General features: G+C 45.6%; 1 protein-coding gene across 1 annotated transcript; it reads right to left on the reverse strand.

Moving 5' to 3' along the window:
- Positions 1 to 992: 992 nt before the first annotated feature.
- CPOX (coproporphyrinogen oxidase) lies at positions 993 to 16234 on the reverse strand. Its single transcript, XM_054044553.1, has 7 exons — positions 15783 to 16234; positions 13369 to 13512; positions 11417 to 11527; positions 10425 to 10566; positions 6498 to 6716; positions 3575 to 3679; positions 993 to 2864 (listed from the first exon to the last, which is right to left on the reverse strand). Exons 1-7 carry the CDS (start codon positions 16216 to 16218, stop codon positions 2777 to 2779), a joined length of 1245 nt encoding a protein of 414 aa, XP_053900528.1. The 5' UTR covers positions 16219 to 16234; the 3' UTR covers positions 993 to 2776.
- Between the last annotated feature and the right edge of the window lie 3165 nt (positions 16235 to 19399).

Below are 19399 nucleotides of genomic sequence, written 5' to 3' on the forward strand. Positions count from 1 at the left end.
TCAATCTTGGTGCAGGGTCACGACAGTCAGGAACATTAAGATCAATGAATGGAGAGGACTGATTCTGTCGATCACCCCAAAATAAAAGACATTGTGAACTTCATATAGGGGGAAAAAAATTCAGCTAATGAAATCAATTTGTCCCAGAGCGATCAAGGGAAGAATGTAGAGCAGACCTAGCCAATCTCCTTGCGGTTACTGCCGAGGCTCAGAAATCCTCACTACCTAACATGCTTGCCTTGTTTCTACTCCAGTTGCTGAGCTCCCTGCACTTACCGCAATTAGATAGAGGCTTTCTGGGAAGATTATGCTATCTAGAAGGGGAATCTGGTCTCAGAGTAATTTGTTCATAGCACTAGTTATGGAAATCAGACCTTCCTCCCTTTACAGCATCAGCCAATATGTAGCAAATCCTATACGTTTATTGCCAACCCCAAGTGTTCAAAAAAACAAACAAACCTGAGTCAGCTGCTAAACATCAGGAGTCACAAAGTCACAAAATGGGTTCTTTTTATTGGCATTCTGGCTTCTGAACCTTTGAATTACACTCTGTTCATGGTTTCAGGCTTTTCTCCGGAAGCAGAAAGCGGAGATTCTCCAGTAAGCACTTGCCCCTGAGAACCAGGGCTTTAAGAAAATCACCAAATATCATAAGCTTGATGATAAAATTGCAAGGGCTAACAGAGAACTTGGCTAGTGCTTATCATGGCACTCACACTCCTATTTGTGAATAGGATTAGAATAGATTGTTTAAAAAGTACCTGTGATCAGGGCCGGCTCTAGGTTTTTTGCTGCCCCAAGAAAAAATAAAAACCCCACCTCCGGGAACGCAATTGCTAAAGCAAAAAAGGGGGCCTGAAAGCCACCCCTGAAATTGTGCTGACCCAAGCACGTGCTTGGTTTGATGGTGTCTAGAGCCGGCCCTGCCTGTGGTTAAATTGTTTCCATAATTTTTGCTCTTTCACCATGAGAAACCAGTGACCACTAACACATTTGCAGCGCTAGCCACTTTATTCAGTTTCACAGTAGTGTCAAATGACAAGTCAAATAGCAAACAGAAGAAAGCTGTAAATACCATCTTGCTAAAACAAACAGTGCACATTTGTCAGATTTGGGTTTCTATAAACACCAAAAAAAAAAAAAAAAAAAAAAAAAGGCCTGATATTCGAAGGTTCTGAGCACCTTTGAAAGTCAGTCCACTTGGGGTTTGCCCATTGGTTTAACTTTAACTGAATTAGTAAACCAGGTTAACTAGCGCAAGTCTCTATGTGGACACTCATACCTGGTTTAAATTTGTCAGTGCAAACTAAGCTACTATAAGCCAGGTTGAAGTAAATATAATAGTGCCACACAAAGCTACACCAGTTTAACTAAGTTGGTTTAAGATCAGACCTTTACTTTAGCTAAACAGGTGCAGCTTTGTTTAGACCAGTTAGATACCCGGACATGGAAGGGGTGAGATTCTGTCACTTGTTCATACTGAGTAGTGCCTTACTCCTCAAGTAGTCCCTCTTACATGAACAGAGTTATTTAAGGAGTAAGGAACTATTCCACATAATCAAGGGGGGTTGAATGCATCCTGGATTTCAGTGCTTAACTTTAGACACCCACATTTAACAATGTTGGATGTTCTTCTGTGAGAGTGTACAGTGCAGCATGTCACAACTTCCCTCCTATAGTAAGTGTTCTCTACAATCTTTGACACCATCCCCTAAAGGCCTCAGAGTCAGCAGTTAGTGAAGGACGCTTTAGCTCAGAAGTACATTCATGTAAATAAAACCTAGTGTAAAAACTAGTATATAGATGGATTTCCTCCTTTTTTGGGTCAGCACTTTGTTTAAACATACTTTTTGCTCTGTTTTAGTGAATTTTAATACATCTTAGAGGATTTTTGTTCTACAAAGCACATTGATAAAACATTTTTTATACTGCAGTCTTGATGGTTGGGATATGATTAAAAGTAAAAACACTTTCCTTAAAATGTATGGCTTCACTATTTTGTTTGTGCAGTAGCTCTGTTGGTAGGTCTGAAAAAAGGCAAGGGAGCTAATTTTCCTTAGTTGGCCCAGAGTCAAATGTTTCCTACCTGCTTTCAGTGGATTTTCAACTTGTTTTTTAAAGCAACCACCACTCCATGGAATTACATTTTTAGGAATGCAGGGCCAGATTTAAAAAAAGTATTTGGGCACCCAATCCAATTTGGTGCCTGACTCCCACTGAGGTCAATGGGAGTCAGGCACCAAAATACCTTTAAAAATCTGTCCCTTAGTGAAAAATAACTGTGATATAAAGTATTTGAAACTGAATTTAAAAAGAGGTTTAATACACACCAGAACAGAGATACTCATTTAACTATGAAACAAATAAGAACATTATTTTTAAAATGTTAAAATTTCCTGTGAATTTCCTAACAGCAAGCAGTGTAATTTAGGGCACAAGTCACCTTTAGCTTGGAAAACACTAATTCTTTAGGGGAACATTTCACAGTATTTTATACCATTGTGTGTTTAGACAAATTGAAACAGTTACTGAATACATCAGTTGGTCCTACTAATAGCTCACGTACCCGCCACAAGGCAACAGACAGAGAAAAGTATGTCTGTCAGTGAAACACTGCACCAACATGCAAAGGATGACAAGTTTACAACATTTTTAAGGCACGTGATAAGAATATAAATCCAGACACTGAACTGCCAGGCAATGGCAGTTTGAGTGAGCCAGTTGGTAAGAGTTCATGTTGTTTGCTTATAGTTGAGCATCTCCCTCACACTATTCATCAGTGCACCCAGTCTTTGGGATTGCGCAGGACTTCCAGGATTTCAGCTTCTCTGGACTTCTCTGGCGGCGTGTGCATGTATTGCCACCTGCGCACAACAAAGAGGGAATATAACTATTAGAGGCTGGCTGGCAGGACACCACTTGTCCAAAACTGTGTTCTGATTGGATGTGGATGGCTGGGCCTTTCTGTGGATGCCATAGTCACGCACAACTGAAACTTCATCTCAAGTTAGGAATAGATATTTCTACACCCATTATATTCAATGGATGGGGTGGGGGAGGGAACCCTTAGGTTTCAACTTCCCTCTTGCCCCAATGCACAAACTGCAGCATTGGGTCCTTTCACCCACTGCTTAGCTCATTGTCTAATGTCAAAACTAAACACTGAGCTCTGCAATAATCCAAGATTAAAAATGAAGGTAAAATAGTCCACTGAGCAACAAGCTGCTGCTGAAATGACAGGGAACCATAAAAGTGTATGGGGAGCTGTGGAAAAAAGAATAGTTAAAGATATTCCAAGCAGTAGAGATCATTTAACCTTTTCCATTTTCTCATTCTTTTATTAGGAACTACTTTTCATGTAGAGAAGGGAAGCAGCGTCCGAGTACTTTAACATATAAAACCAGTTCATCCCTGCAACATGCTGGTTTCACAACAGTAGGATTGGGGAGTGATATATAGTCTGCAGGTATGTATAAGGTACATTTCCTGCTGCCAATACCTGGCCAAGACTGGACAGCGGGAAAGAAAACAAACAGCGTTCTAGCATGTGAATAACATGCAACTTTTCCCTTACCTGGCAGTCAGTGGCAGAGACATAAGAATGCTTTCAATCCTGGATCCTGGCGTTGCAAGGCCAAACTTTGTACCTCTGTCATAAACAAGATTGAACTCCACATACCTGTGGGGGAATAACACAGATACAAAGGGTTAGCACAAAAACAGATTTACTGTCACATAGGTTGATGTTTGCATGTAGCAGGAGGCTGCAAACAATAGTCAGTTTCAGTCTCCTTGACCCCAAGACACCAGAACAAAGAGCACCAGGTTTGGACCAGCTGTCCCCCCTTCAGCATATGTGCAGGAATGAGTATGTAGCCTTGCCTCCTGTGAACAACAACAGGAAGTAGAGACTTTCACTGCACACACAGGCATCACAAAACAAGAACGGAAGGTTTCCAAATAAGTAAAATGAATTGACTGTCAACTCAATGACTCAACTGTGAACATCTACTCCATTCTTGAACAACTATTTGAGAGAATATTGGAACCAACCCTGCAAGCCACAGACTCAGCTCATTAATAAGCACAAAGGCAATGCACAATATGCAGTCTGGTTAAACTCTCAATGGAAACTCTTCACAGTTACAATCAGAAGCCATATTTACCTCCTAAATAAAATACAAGATGGAGGCAGTGAAATCTTTAGCAAGTCTCCAGATGAGGTTTTCCAATGAAACAGCTACTTAATGAATTTACAGCCATCATGTTCTGGGTAACGTTTCTGTCCAAAGGGGCCATGTGCCCTTACAACACTGATCTTCCCAGCATGCAATCCTTTACACAAAGGGGACATTTTCCAAAGGAGCTCATCCAGCTAGACTCCCTTTTGACTATTGTAAGGATCTGTGGTGGCCCTGTCCGATAGCTAATAGGGAAAGGGTAAACAGTCTCTCACTAAGAAAGACCCACAGCTACCCAGCACTTATACAAGGATGTGTAGGGCAGAGTCAGCTGCAGGGAATTATAAAATGCCCAGCATCCCAGAACAGTGGCAGAGAGAGAGTGAGGCGGGGGATTTGGGAAAAGGAAACTCTATTATCCAGTAACACCTGCCTCCCAGTCCCCACTGCCATATTTTGTCTGAACTCTGTCCAGGCTGTGCTGGACCTGTCCTGCCCGAGTTGCTGGGCTAAAACACCCACTCAAAATTCCAAGCATTGACCCCAAGAGTGGCTATAGATAGAGATTTAAAAGTGAAAGCTATAAGACAAGAACTTCACTTCATGATTTAAAATACAGGAATGAGGTAGCACCTGCCAGTGCAAAAGTGGACACAACTCTCTTGTACAGAGTTAAGAAAGAAGGAAATTAAGATAAAATTTTAGTGGAAAGCATTCAAGACAGATCACAAAAAGCTCAATCCCCACCTAAATGCTAAAGCTCGGAGACACTTCCTGAGGCACATGGTGTATTCCGTAAGTAGGGGTCAACATGCAAACAGGGACACCTGAAGCACTGTTGTGGCCCAGCTGTCTTTGTTATTGTTCTTTGCCTCGGCCCCTCAAATGGGAGAGTGCGGGGACCCTGCATGGCACAGCAGCAGCCACTCTGCTTTCACTGTCTTGCTCCAGCATTTAGGGCACTGAAAAGAGCCCCTACAATTCAGAAGTGGCTATCTTAACAACCAGACACGTTTAAGAGAGAGACAGTGAAGGGAGGGGCTCCTTATCTTTATGCAGAGGAATGAAAATAACCTAGCCCAAGGCTCTGCAGGGAGATCAAACGTAGTAAGCAGCCTAGTAGGGTCTAGGCTGCAACCTAATGGAAACCTATTTTCCCACAACCCTCCAGAGTTTGCCACCACCATTCAATGGGCCTGATCCTGCAATGCTCTGCTCATGTGAGTAGTCCCATTAAAGTAAGTGGGACTGCTCAGGTGAGTAAAGGCTGTAGGACAGGGACCTAAAGTCAACTGCAGTCTTATTCTTTTCTATATCCCTTTACTGGTTCATTCACTTTCTTTGACGAAAGGGAGGAAGCCAGACAATCAGAAATAGCAATACATATTTTGAATAGAAATGGTGGAGTAAAAGGGTTATTTTTCACCGTGTAGAAGGAAGGAAGTACCACAGCAATTAATAAAAGGATTACAGCTGACATTTACAGGGGATTCTCAGTCCCTTCAGCTTTGTTATGCTACAGAGAATTTCTAAATCAACAGAGAAGGAGTTTTGCTAGAGCAAGGTATTTAAGGAGTGCCATATATGCAGTAGCTCCTTTTCATTATATATCTAGTGACAAAAGGCATTTGAAAGCCCACTACAATACTGTCCTGCAAGACATCTTGCCTCACTAAATTTCACTATCATAAAGATGGGCTCTTCAAAGGGGAGAGAGGAATTAAAAAGGAAAGTTCTACATAAAGCACTTTATTACTTTTAAGAAATGCAGGAATTGGATGGCCTGATTTTTCCTAGTCTGTATTCTTATTTATCTTTGTCCCCATACTCACTGTATTACAGAACATTAAAACACAAGCGCTGTACCAGCAGGGCTGGCCAATTTCCTCTTAGTTTAAAAACCTCATGTTTTACTAATGAGTATCATTGGCAGTGCTCAAGAGACTCTTTGAACTCTTGAGAGTTCCAAGGATTTCAGAGTATGCAAAAGAAATCTCTTCGGGCAAAAATACTGCATTTACTATGAAGAGTTCAGTTTGTACTGGCAAAAGAAGCATAGGATCCTATACTTCTAAAATGGAATCAGCCTGAACACCTTTAAAAAGTGGGGGAACCCCCCCCCCCAAATGCAGTTGTACCAAGTTAAGTAGGATTTTCAGGGTCTATTTTTAAAACATAACTTTGCGACTCTGCAAAGATTCAATGTGGGAATGTTACAGAAGAGTAAGTTTCCCTCGTGTCATGACAGAGGAACCAGTCTCACTTTCTCCTCTTCCCCAACTCCACTATGTTACATTTTGTTCCTGCATTACTCACCTCCCTCTACGAAGCTGTTGCCATAACTTTTCCTCTGGTGTGAAAGAGTCATGGGCGTGTTTCTTCACAATGGGAACGTAGCAAGGCACAATGGCTTTGGCACAACTCTGCACAAACTGAAATACTTCTTCTTTTGAGGGAGAGTCCAGATCATCGAAGAATATGCCCCCAATCCCTCTTCGCTCTCCACGGTGCTTGATGTAAAAGTAATCATCACACCTGGAAGAAGCAACAACCAGATGTCAAGGCTAGTGCAATAAGTTCAGAGAAAAACAATCAAAACCCCAGACATTAGACTGGTGAAATGCAGACGAAAGGCCAAATCCTGCAAGCTACTGAATGCCATCTTCGCCCATTGACTTAAATGAAAGCTAGAGATGTTCAGCACCATGCAGGACTAGGCTCCACATTAGCTGCCTTTAAGGATTAAATCATACTCTCAGTATAACGAAGCACGACACTGCTTACCTTGAAAAAAGATCAGCTACTGTACATGTGCGAACAAGCACAACAGCAGATTTTGAAATACGTGGCTACGTATGCAAACATTAGTCTTCAAGGGTACAAGTCTACACCTTTCACCTTACCAAGGAAACTGGGGAAAAGTCTTATTAAGGTACATCTTACTGAGGTCTGCAGCCCTTGTTTCCAGAGCTGTATAAAAATTCACATTTTATTTTGTGGAAGACTGCACACACGTTTTTGCAATTTCACGTTCTCCCTAAAAAACTCTCCTTTGCAATTTTACTAGTTTTTTTTTTTTAAACACATGAAAGATTCACAAATCTTAGCAACATTTGCCCATGAAAGCAGGCCCATTTTCAAGTTTGAGACAGAATGAGAAAGTCTTGGTATCAGAACGGCTGTGCATTTTGAGAAAAAAAGAGGACAGTGTATCTCCTTTCCTGTTAGAGGGTTCCTCCAAGGAGATCCCGTCTCTCTCTCAGTACTAGAATCTCATAAAATCTGCCCACAATGGCTGCTCTCAAGCAATAAAAACAAAAATGTGGTGCCATACATGCACTGAGATGGAGAAGTTACTGTAAATTGAAAGACATCTCTCTTTTGCTGGGAGAATCAGCTTTTTATTCCAAGGTGGGTGGACAGTGAAACTTAGGGCATGTCTACACTCCGGAGCGATAGATCCAGCAGGGGTCGATTTATCGCATCTAGTGAAGACGCGATAAATCGACTGCTGAGCGCTTTCCCGACTCCAGTACTCCACCAGAGCGAGAGGCGCAGGTGGAGTTGACAGGGGAGCGTCAGCTGTCAACCTACCGTAGTGAAGTTATTCATGTAGCTGAAGTTGCGTAACATAGATCGATACCCACCCCTAGCATAGAGCAGGCCTTAGAAAGCAGTGGGAAAGCATGTGAAACTCAACAGAAGAGCATAGAGTATAAACCTGATGAGACACTTAGGACAGAAATTAGCATAGCAAGTATAAGTGCGAGCTTTTGCATTTGAGAAAGTTGGGTTCAGTTGCAGCACGCATGTCCCTAGACAACTGCTTCTTAAACCAAACACTAGAGTTGGGCTGTCTGCATAGGAAGGAAGTGATTCATCTCCCCTCCTTATGGGAGAGGAAGGAGTGTATTCCTCCCTGAGGCTGCCTTCTGAGTAAGGAACAAGGAAGTGCATGCTAATTCCACTAGATTCTCTCCTCTCCCCTGCATACATACACATCACTTGATAATGAGTAATGGTGTACAGCCTTCCTTGTGGGTATCTGTTCACACTTTAAGCAGACATACCCTACACTACTAGCTATACTCAACCTCTGTAGCTTGCTTGAATAGCTTTCTCATCTAGTAAAGGAACTGTAACAACCTGCACAGAAGCACTTGGATATATCCTACTATTCCTTGAAGAGAAGATCATCATATGCACATTAACTAGCGTGCCCCCAGATAACAGCAAAAATGAACTCACACCACCCACTTTATCTCTCACACTCAGACAAAGGCTGGCAGCTTACAGAAAGAAGTTACCCTTCCTCTGGATACCATAGCTTGTGGCAGATAAGACACTGGACACAGAGCAGCAAGCAATCCATTATGCTTTAAGACTGAAGGGCACCATCAGCTCCGTCTTCCAAAGCAAGAGAGACAGTCAGCTTAAATCTATGTCTTTAAGTGATGCACAGCTGAGCTTCCAATGCATTTGTCATTGAAAGCTGCAGCTGTTTACATAGCAGGACGCTCCCCTTGCAAGCAACAAGGACAAACTCCTTCCCCCACCCCCAAAAGCACCCTAATTCGTTCTGAGTAATATAATTTAGCCCAGTAATTGGCTGCTTTGTCTGACAGCAAAGACGCTGGGGTGGGATTTTCAAAAGTGCAGTGCTAGCCCAACTGATTCCACTGAAGGCAATGGGAGTTTTACTACGGATTTCAGTGGGAGCAGAGTTAAACTACCTCCGACTCCTTTTGGCAATTGCACCCGAGGGTCTTGCCCCCACGAGGAAGAGGAATTGTTTAGGATGGGCTAACAATGCACAAGATATCTGGGAGCAGAGGGATAAAAAGAGAAGTAAGTTTCTTAGCTTGAACCATAAATAAAATGTTTCCCACCAGAGAGCTCTGTGGAATAATCTCCCAGGGGGAGGCATGAAAGCCCAGTTGCTTGAAATATTCATAAAAGAGATTAAATTGGACAAAGCACTTTTGGTCTGCAATCCTCCATTGCCAGAGAATGGACAAAGTAAACCAATAGGTCTTTTGCAGCTCTGAATGTCTAAAATTAAGATGCCCCATTGTGGCTCCTCACATCTAACACTATTTCATAGAAACTAGAAGAAAGTTCTCAACGGGTTTTGCTTTCTGACATTCCCTCCCTCCTCCACCCCACCAATATCTGTATCTCCTGCTACTTTCCCCCATCTCTTCCTCCAAAGATACAAAATAAATACAAATATGCTAGTGTTACAAGGAGATATAGATGGTCTTGTGACTAGGGCATTGGAATGAAGGTCTAGGTTTAATTGCTTAATATTTGTAATGTGCTTTGAGATGCTCATATGGAAGGCAGCAGGCACGAATGAAAGGCATTGTTATCAATAAATAAAGCAGTTGACAATTTCAGTCATGTATAACTTGCAAAAACATTCCCAATTGTAACAGAGGGCGAGTGTGTTCTTTAGAGTTATATCACCTAAACCTTGCGCAAGTTACATGTGTCAGACGTTGTGCCATATTGTACAGTATTATTTATTAAGAGATAGGTTAGCAACAAGTAAAATTATGAAAACAGAGCAGTTAAAGACATTATTAGTGCAAACAGCCCATATCATAGTAGAAAACTCTCTTTTCAATGAAGAGCAGCAAGCGAATTAGCTTGTGATTCTACAGCAGTCACTCCCTTCAGAGGATCTCAGTTCTTTTCAGAGTGTAATAAGTTAACCTTTACCATCCATCTCACAGGGGCATTTATTATTATTTTCCTCCATTTTACCAATGGGGAAAGTGAGACACACAGACGTTAAGTTACTTGCCCAAGCTGACACAGGAGATCTGTGTCAGCACCTCTGGAAAACAGGCTACAAATATCGATTTAGGAGCCCAATTTTAGACATTCATATTTGAAATTTTTGTTGCATATGAATAATGGAGATCTCCAAGTGCTTTACAAACATATCTGGCCAAATTTTACCCAGATACACACTGGCAGCTCCAGCGGAGGTTCACTGGGAGCTGCTCATACATATCAGAGGGCAGAACATGGCCCTGATAAACCACACTAATTATATATCATTCTCAGATGCTTAACTAAGATTCCCAATAGTTTTGTGAGGTGACCTAATAACTAACCTAAAGCAACAGCATTAGCATGGCCTGTTGTGTGATACCGCCTCCTTCCCACAAATAAAAAAAAAAAAAAATCCGACCCAAGGTAAACAACAATGCAAGTACATCTCCCCACACATACCACTTCTTATATTTGGGGTACAGTTCTGGATTATGCTGATCACAAGCTTCCTTCAGAGTTTTGTGAAAATGAACAGCATCCTCTTCATTCAAGTAAGTTGGAGTCAGGTCTGTTCCACCACCAAACCACCACTGCTTAGTCCCTACAGAAGACAGACATGCAACGACTGCTTTATTTCCAAACACAAATCATATACAATGCTAGGTGTCAGATACAAACCAACAATTGCAACTACTTTCAAACATTAAATTCAAGAGTACCCAAAAGTAGCACGGTAAATGCTTAGTTTAAACTAATATTATATGGGTGAAAATGACTCATGAATGCAGACAATTATTAAATTAACCTCCAAGCAGGAAAGTTTGTGCAGTGTTATATCAGTTGCCCTGACTACTGCCCATTCTCATGTGGTATCAATTGCACAAGGTTAGTCTTTTGTAATTACTACACTGAATGGGCTTACAAAAATTTTCTCCCAAGTTTGTAATGATAGTCAGGAGCCATCTACAGTATATTAGTTTAAGTTAACCCTGCAGCAGGAAGATAGCAGGGAAATGAGTCACTTCCCCTAAAAAATGGTTTTGCAAATTGTGGTCCATGGACCATTGGTGATTGGTCACATGGTGTTGGCTCCTCCTTGTGTCAGATTGATAAATTTCATTAAAATAAAGTTAGAAATAACCTAGGGTGACCAGACAGCAAATGTGAAAAACCGGGACAGGGGATGGGGTGGGGGTGGGGGGGGGTAATAGACGCCTATATAAGACAAAGCCCCAAATATTGGGAGTGTCCCTATAAAATCGGGACATCTGGTCACCCTAAAATAACCTCAGTACTTAAGTGACTTACTCAATACTACACAACAATTTTGTGGCATAGCTGGAAACAGAATTAGAAGGGTTCGTAATCCTGTGCTTTAACCACTAAGTCACGCTCCATCCTTAAAATTTGATTCCATATTTGTACACACCCCAGACCATTATAAATCTTACCATCAGCGTTCTCAATTTCAAAGTATCTGTAGTTGAAGTGTATAGTTGGAACATGGGGATTCTTTGGATGGATAACGGAGCTTACACCCATGGCACAAAAAGGCAATTTACCTAGACAGCAGTACATACATAAAAAGCAGTAGTTAAGAACAGGAACAATTTACAGGCAACACCTTTTCACCTGAAGGCTTCCAAACTAGGACTCCAATTCTGCAACTGGCTCTGCATGGTGTCTCATTGAAGTCAGCATGTCTACTAAACGGGTCTGACCATAGGCGCTAGCTGAAGAATCAGGATCTAATCTAGTGAATGCTGAAATGCAGTGCACAAGCACAATACCTAGGGTTACCATATTTAAAAAATAAAAAAAAGAGGACACTCCACGGGCCCTTTCCCCGCCCCTTTCCCAGCCCGCCCCACCCCAACTCCGCCCTTTCCCTGCCCCTTCCCCAAAGTCCCCGCCCTAAGTCTCCCTCCTCCCTCCCAGCCACGCGAAAAGGGCTGCCCGAGCGCTACCGGCTTTACGGTTTACCGGACAGCCTCCAGACCCTGCGCCCCCGGCCGGCGCTTCCCCAGAGCAGCTGGAGCCCGGGAGGGGAAGCGCCCAGCCGGGGGCGCAGGGTCTGGAGGCTGCCCGGCAAACCACGAAGCCGGTAGCGCTTGGGCTTCAGGCAGCCCCTATACCTCCGGACCCTGCGCTCCTGGCCAGGCACTTCTCCTCCCCGGCTCCAGCTGCTCTGCTCCGGCGGCGCAGGGTCTGGAGGCACGGGGGCTGCCCGAAGCCGGTAGCGCTGGCTCGGGCAGCTTGGCTCTTAAACAGAGCCGAAGTCTGAGTCCGGGGAGGAGCAGAGCAGCCGCGGGAGAGGAAGCGCCCGGCCGGTATTTTTCCCGGACATGTTCGGCTTTTTGGCAATTCCCCCCGGACAGGGGTTTGATTGCCGAAAAGCCGGACATGTCCGGGAAAAACCGGACGTATGGTAACCCTAACAATACCAGCTCTTGCAATTTTCTCCTCCAAACAAACAGCAACATTTGGAATTTGAGAAATGCAAAGCAAGCTCAAGTTTTCAACAGTGAGCTGTCATTTATTACAGTGTATTTATAGTCAGAAAAGAGACCCAAAAATGGCAGTGTAAGTCCTTACATGCTTGCTCCAGGCACATCTTCCAAGTTATGCTGGCTTATTGCAGTGAGTAAAGAAGTATTACTAGAACTGCATGGGGACCAGGAGAAACTGGGTTCTATTTTGCCTTTTGTTTCAGCAACAAAACAACTCAACAAGTTCTAATTTACTTGGGAGAGGGGAGGAGTTCCCTTTAGTTATATACAAAAGAAAAACAGAAATCTGAATTGTACATTTGTACGGGGTGTGTGTGTGTCCAGCGTAACAGAACAAGATTTTTATTCATGAACAAATATGAGATGAAGGCGGAATATGGAATACTATGGCATTTTTACTGGATCCTTTTTTGACTTGAACTACACTCTAGTGTTACTGCAATGCTAATAGGAGCCAAGAGTTAAAAAAATAAAATAAAAAAAATCTCCCAGCAAACATAACATGTCATCGTATCAATGAACCCTGTTTCACCCTTTCCTCTTTAATCTGGATTTTGTAATTTCTCAAACAATTCTGGCTGCACTTCTTTTGTCCTCAAGACAGAGCAACAAGACAGGAGGTGACACTTATTTTGATATTCAAATCTTTGGAGATTTGAAAGCTTCCTAGGTGGGTGTTCATGTTTAGAACCTGTCATGCCTGCTATAGGAAGAGTTGTAGAGCACTGAGAAGAGAAACAATTTCATTCAGAAATGTGGCCTTCTTCAAGATCTCTTTGAATATGGTAAGGCAGTTTATAAAAACATAGATAAGAGAAGTCTGGTTTATTTGTCTCCAACACAATAATTCAGTAACACTGTAGACTCAATAGATTTTAAGTAGCATGTTTTACCATTTTTGGTCTTCAGAGTTTTCCCTCTGCTTTTCATCTGTTGGGCTGCTTCCTCGGAAAGATGCCCAAAAACTACAGAAACATTGACGCCTGCCTTCTCAAAGACGTTGCCATCCTGGAGCACACAACTGATACCACCACCACCTGTTAAATACAACCCCAGGAAAGTTTTGATCTCAGAAGCATCTTATCCTGCCAATTCTTTACACTGATTAGTAGAGTATAGGTGACCATTAGATCTCCAAGAGCTATCTTGACTACTTTGCTTACCTTAATAACTACAAATGATGTTGATGATGATAAAATTATCTAGTTCTTTTACAAATCCCCCTCTATTATTTGACAATCACCTCTTGAAGCAGTGAATTTTACAGCCTGACCATAGATTGCGTGAAGTACCTAGAGAGCCCATTTATTCTGTCACTGGAAACACAGACAAGTCTGGAGTTACTAGAACCTGGCTAGAAACAACTATAAAGCAGAGAGTCACTTGTAACTGCAAGTAGAAACAAATAGCCAGATTTTGACTTCAGATGTGCAGCAGAGTTTTCGCCATAAAAAATCCTCCCGATGACCCAAGTTACATAAGTGGCAAGAATAAATGGTCAGCTAAGTACCATTAGTACTCTCTTCTGAATCTGAATTTGTTTTAAGCAGTTCCACGTCTCCAAAGTGAAACCAAAGACTGTAATTAATACCACATTTCATTCTCCGTCATTCATTGTCACTCATTAAGGGACACATTTTATCAAAACCTCTCATTTTAAAATACTATGATTGCTCCAAATCATTTAGAAGCCTTGAAAAATCCATTCTCACTCTCCCACTTGTCAGTAATAATAGTGAAATATTCCCTGGCAAGTATGGGGGCTTATACAGAACTTAGTTTCATTTAAAACAAAAATCTAGTTCTTATGATTGTAAAGAGAATCTGTGAAATGTAAGGAGATAATTCAGGAAGATTACACTTGACTATCAGACAGCTTCTGTGCTTCCACACGCTATCCATAACTTTCCTAAGCAGCAGCAGTGTTTGGATAAGAAGGCACCAGTTAGCTTCTCTGCTGCTATTCAGAACCCTGAATGGAATAACAAAACTGTCACAAACCATGTCAGTTTCACACTGCTGCTTGGGAAAGCAATGAGCAACCACATATGCAAGTACTGAAGTTGTTCAGGAGAAAGGGAGTAGGAAGAAAGGAGGATTCAAAAGAAACCTTTCTCCTACCCCCAGCAGTCAGGAGGCTATTGAGAAGGGGTAGGTCTGGAGAGGGGAAAATGGATGGAAAACAACAACTTCTTGCAATTAAAGGAAGACGGATCTTCACATTTATCAGACACCTACTAATCAAAGGCAAATATAGAAGATAGACCCCCACCCTCAAGCAGGATACATGGAAAGCATCCTGGTAGAAATCCCAGCAACTCTTCTCTTCCCTGAAGCTGGGGAGGCCTGGGGGAGAGCCAGACTTCTCACTAATACGTTTATTCTGGACTCATTGGTAGGGCCTAGCCTTCTTTTGTACAGTAGGTTTGTTTTTCTACATAGTACGTGTCTGGTAAATTTTTCAAGCCTTGACCATTTATATCTTCCTTTTTAGAATCTCTGTGTGATTGGGAGTAATGCCCAGAATTTATGCCTTGGAGAGTAGAGGCAGAAATGTCATATCTGCAAGAAAAGTATCATTATAAAACAGAATCTGTCCATACATCAAACAGCTCTACCCTGTTTGGCAACAACCGACCACAGTACTATTTTGCAAGAGTTACTCAACACAACATATTTTAAGTGACTGTTTAATTGTTAGAGACACAAAGACCTGTTCCTAGGAATTCCTTATTTATTTTCAGGGTGCAGCAGAGCTCTGATATTGGAAAGGAAAGAGGCAAGTGGAAACGCTTAATAGCAAGAGGAACGGTTAATCAGATACAACATTCCCCAGATGATGCACACGAGCATGCCCCCTTTTGGCACCCCTCTTTTTCTTTGACCAGTGGTAATGTGATGTGATCTATTCCAGACCGATCAAATGATTAACACCCACAGGATCTGCTTCCCACCCTAGTCATGACAAGCTGGGAAAGCGTAGCGGTACCTTAGCGGTCGGCACGATCTACCCATGGTGAGGAAAAAGAACAGGAGTACTTGTGGCACCTTAGAGACTAACAAATTTATTAGAGCATAAGCTTTCGGGGGCTACAGCCCACTTCTTCGGATGGTGAGGCTTCACCGTGGGTCTGAGGTCTGATCGCCCATCTGTCAACTTTTTGTTATACCGAGAGTACGTGCGGCCAGGCACAAACACCCTGTAAGGATCCTCCGGTCCACCCACCCTGCGTGAAACTCACCCCAGAGGCTCCCACTCCGTGCCCTGCACCCTCGGCCCCGCTCCCTGGCCCCCGCGGCTCGTCACCTTCTTTCCTCTCCCACCGGTCCACGGTGAAGGCGGCGCCGCGATCCACCTGGGCCAGGGCGCGGCACACCTGGCTCTGGGTCTCCATGATCAGCATCTCCATGCGGCTCCGCATGTCCTGGCGCCGGCTCCGCAGCTCCCGCAGCCCGCTCACCGGCGGGGCCATGAAATCCCCGCAGCGCCGGGACAGCTCGTCCTCCTCCTCCGCCGCCGCCTCCCGCGACACCATCTCCGCCCGCCGCACCAGCCCGAGCCCGGCCAGCGCCGCCGCGGCCCCCGCCAGCCCGGCCAGCAGCGAGCGCCGCCCCGGCCGGACCCCAACCCAGCCGCCGGAAGAGGAGCTGAGCCCCCGGCGGGAGGCGGCGCGGCAGCATGGGCGCAGCGCGCCCCGGGCGCCCCCAGCCCCACGCAGCAGCAGCGGCAGCAGCAGGGACATGACAGCGGCCGCCGGTGCAGCGCCCTGGCGCAGCCTGAGCCAGCCAGCGGCGCTCCCAGCCCGGGGAGCACGGCATGCCGGGAAATGTAGTTCCACCGCCCAGGGCGCTGCGCCGGACTACAGCCCCCAGCAGCAGCAGGGGGAGAGTGCTGCGAGGCACCCGAGAACGAGGGGGCGGGGCTGCACCGGGGATTTAGGAGCGCGTGGCGGCCCGCTAGAGCCGGACATGGGCCGGGGGTGCAGCGCCCGGCTGGGGGGGGGGGGGGTCTGAACCCGGCGGGTGCTGCAGGGTTATGCAGGAGAGGGGCTGCGTAATAAGGCACGTCCGGTGTCATCCCCAGAGGGGCTCTCCCTTTGTCCTCTGCAGAGTGGGCTGCAGAGTGCAGTGATCCCCACGGACCCGCCCGGTGCCTAGGCCAGGGGGGCTGCAGGGTGGGGGCAGAGCAGGGGATTAATCCCCCAAATACCCAATGGTTGCTGGCCAAGGCAGGGCTGTTGTAGCGTTTACATTAATTAATATTGTTCTCAGCTGCGAGGTGACAACTGGCATGTGAACATTCGTCCCCTGAAGACTTGGAGACCTTATTTAGGGTTACCATCTTTTAGTTTTTAAAAAGGAGGACACTCCATGGGGACCCGGCCCCGCCCCCAGCCCCAACTTTGCCCCCTCCCCTGAACGCTCCGGCCCCTGCTCCTCCCCCTCCCCTGCTTCCCGCGAATCAAATGTTCGTGGGAAGCCTGAAACAGGGAGGCAGCAGGTAGGCTGGGGCGGGGTGCGGTGCGGCTCAGTCTGGCCCTCCTGGCCAAGCGGCTCCTTTTGGCGGCCAGCTGGCCGGCCCAGGCCAAGAGGCTCTGGCCCCGGCATCTCCCGCCCAGCTTGGCTCGGGCCCTGGGGCACTGGCTCCCGGCCTGGACCCGCGACCCCGGCTCCCGGCCCGGCCTGGACCCGCGACCCCGGCTCCCGGCCCGGCCCCGCGACCCCAGACCCCGGCCCGGCCCTGCAACCCCGGCTCCTGGCCTGGTACCGCGACCCCGGCTCCTGGACCCCGGCCCGGCACCGTGACCCCGGCTCCCGGCCCGGCTCCTGGCCCGGCATCGTGCCCCCGGCACTGCACCGGCCCCGGCACCGCACCCCCGGCTCCTGCTGAGCACCGCCGGCCCCGGCCTGGCCCCGCACCGCCGACCCCAGCCCCAGAGGCCCCGGCCGAGCATCGCCGAGCCCTCCCGATTTTCCCGGACATGTCCGGCTTTTGGGGATTTCCCCCCGGACGGGGATTTGAGCCCCAAAAAGCCGGACATGTCCGGGAAAATCCGGACGTATGGTAACCCTAGCCTTATTGGAAAACCGGCCCTTGAGATCATATCCAGAGCATGCCACCTGACCAAAACTGATGCCACGCTAACTGAATGGCTCCAACCCTTTGTGGGATAACACTCTCGGAAGTCTGCATCAGGGCTTTATAATGTATCTTACAAACAAATCAACTGATCAGAGAAAGCCTACTGTAAATGACTGTGAATGGTACTGATCTATCCTGGATGCTGAGAAAAGCAACTTTTACTTGTTACTTTATTCAACTGTCCTGTGATTTCCCAGGCACAAGAATTTGGCTGTTAAAATACATAGTTTGTGTCAACCCAGTTTTAATAAAAGTAACTAGTTTTATATCTGAGTTGCATAAAAAAAACCTTTGGGGTAATTTTTGAATTCACTGAAAATTTGGATTACTTATTGTTGGCCTAAAAATAACAAGTGAATCCACTGGAGCCATGGGCTGCTTTCTGGGTGAGCTTTGGTGGCCCAAAGGATTAGCTAATTGGGCTAGGACTATACATTGTCATCATTATTATTATTATTATTTGCATTTAAGTAGTCCCTACAAACTGTATTGTGCTATGCACCGTACAAACATAGTGAGATTCAGTCCCTGCCCCAAAGAGTTCACAATCTGAATAGACAAGACAGAGGTGGAGTGACTTGCCCAAGGTGACACGGCAGATCCATAGCAGATCCAGGAACAGAACCATCCATGGTCTTCTGATGCCTCATCCAGTGCCCTATTGACTAGGCTCTGTATCTGTTGCACAGACTATTCAGATACCATCTGGTGGCATTTTTAATCTGAACCTCCAGAGATGATGTAATAAACTGTGATCTTAGCATTCTAAAATATACTTGACTAGCAAATTACTATTGTTTATTAAATGCAAAAGAACAACCCCCCCTCTGTTAATTTTTTTAAAGCTGCATAGATAAAAATCAGTCAAGAATTGAAAAATTAGTTTCAGTGGCATCTTGGCAATGTTGTTCATCCTATGTAATAATTTTAATAATAATGTTCACATAGCATTGTAGCGGGGCAGTAACCCCGCTCCTGCCCTGAAGGGCTTAAAACAGCCCTGGGAGAGGGCTGGGGTAGGGGGAAACCTGGGCTGATTGGGGAAGTAGCCACAGTTGGGCCACGCCCCAATCAGGCTGCAGCTGGCCCTATAAAAAGGCTGTGAGTCAGGCACTCAGGCAATAGACTTCCTCTAGCTTCTGAGAGGGAGGGACCTGGCTGCAGGGACTTGAGCAGAGTACCTGAGTGGAGCAGGGCTGGGGAGCTTCAGCTAGGAAAGCCCCAGGCTGCAGCCTATCAGAAGGCCAACAGGTACTGGGGGTTAGAGAGGACAGCCTGGGGTAGGCAAAGGCAGCAGGTCCAAACCCAACCTTGCTGGTGATGAGTAGGCTGATACTGCAGTTTGCCCCAGGGTGTGGGGGCTAGACAATGACTGGCAGTAGTCTTCTACTGAGGCAAGGTGGGGATAGTGGGTGTGGGTTCCCTGGGGAAGGGAGACCCTCAGACTGAGGGGTGTATGGCCAGGGAGCAGCACCCCAGATAAGGGGGTACTGGGTCTGGGAGGGACATGGGGGGGGGGGGGGGGAACCAGCAGTGGGACATTGGCCTGCAGAGGGCACTCTGGAGGCTGGATGAGCTAATTCCCAGAAGCGACCAGCAGGAGGCACCATGGTAGTGAGTCTTGCACTGTTACAAGTACATTTTATCCTAAGACCTCAAAACACTTGCAAAGGTGGGATTCCATCATTATCTTCATTTTGCAGTGGGGGAAACTGAGGCACAGAGTTTAGTGACTTGCCAGAGCAAGTCAGTGACTGAACCAGGAATTGAGTGTAGGGATA

The sequence above is a fragment of the Malaclemys terrapin genome, chromosome 1, assembly GCF_027887155.1.
Source record: "Malaclemys terrapin pileata isolate rMalTer1 chromosome 1, rMalTer1.hap1, whole genome shotgun sequence".
In the NCBI taxonomy this organism is placed as follows: Eukaryota; Metazoa; Chordata; order Testudines; family Emydidae; genus Malaclemys; species Malaclemys terrapin.

Excerpts from the sequence above, each read along its gene's own strand:
- CPOX (XM_054044553.1), bottom strand. The coding sequence starts at position 16,218 with ATGTCCCTGCTGCTGCCGCTGCTGCTGCGTGGGGCTGGGGGCGCCCGG. Across the intron at positions 10,567-11,416 it reads TGAAATTGAGAACGCTGATG|GGACTAAGCAGTGGTGGTTT; the intron begins GTAAGATTTATA and ends TGTCTTCTGTAG. Across the intron at positions 3,680-6,497 it reads CAACAGCTTCGTAGAGGGAG|GTATGTGGAGTTCAATCTTG; the intron begins GTGAGTAATGCA and ends ATTCCCCCACAG.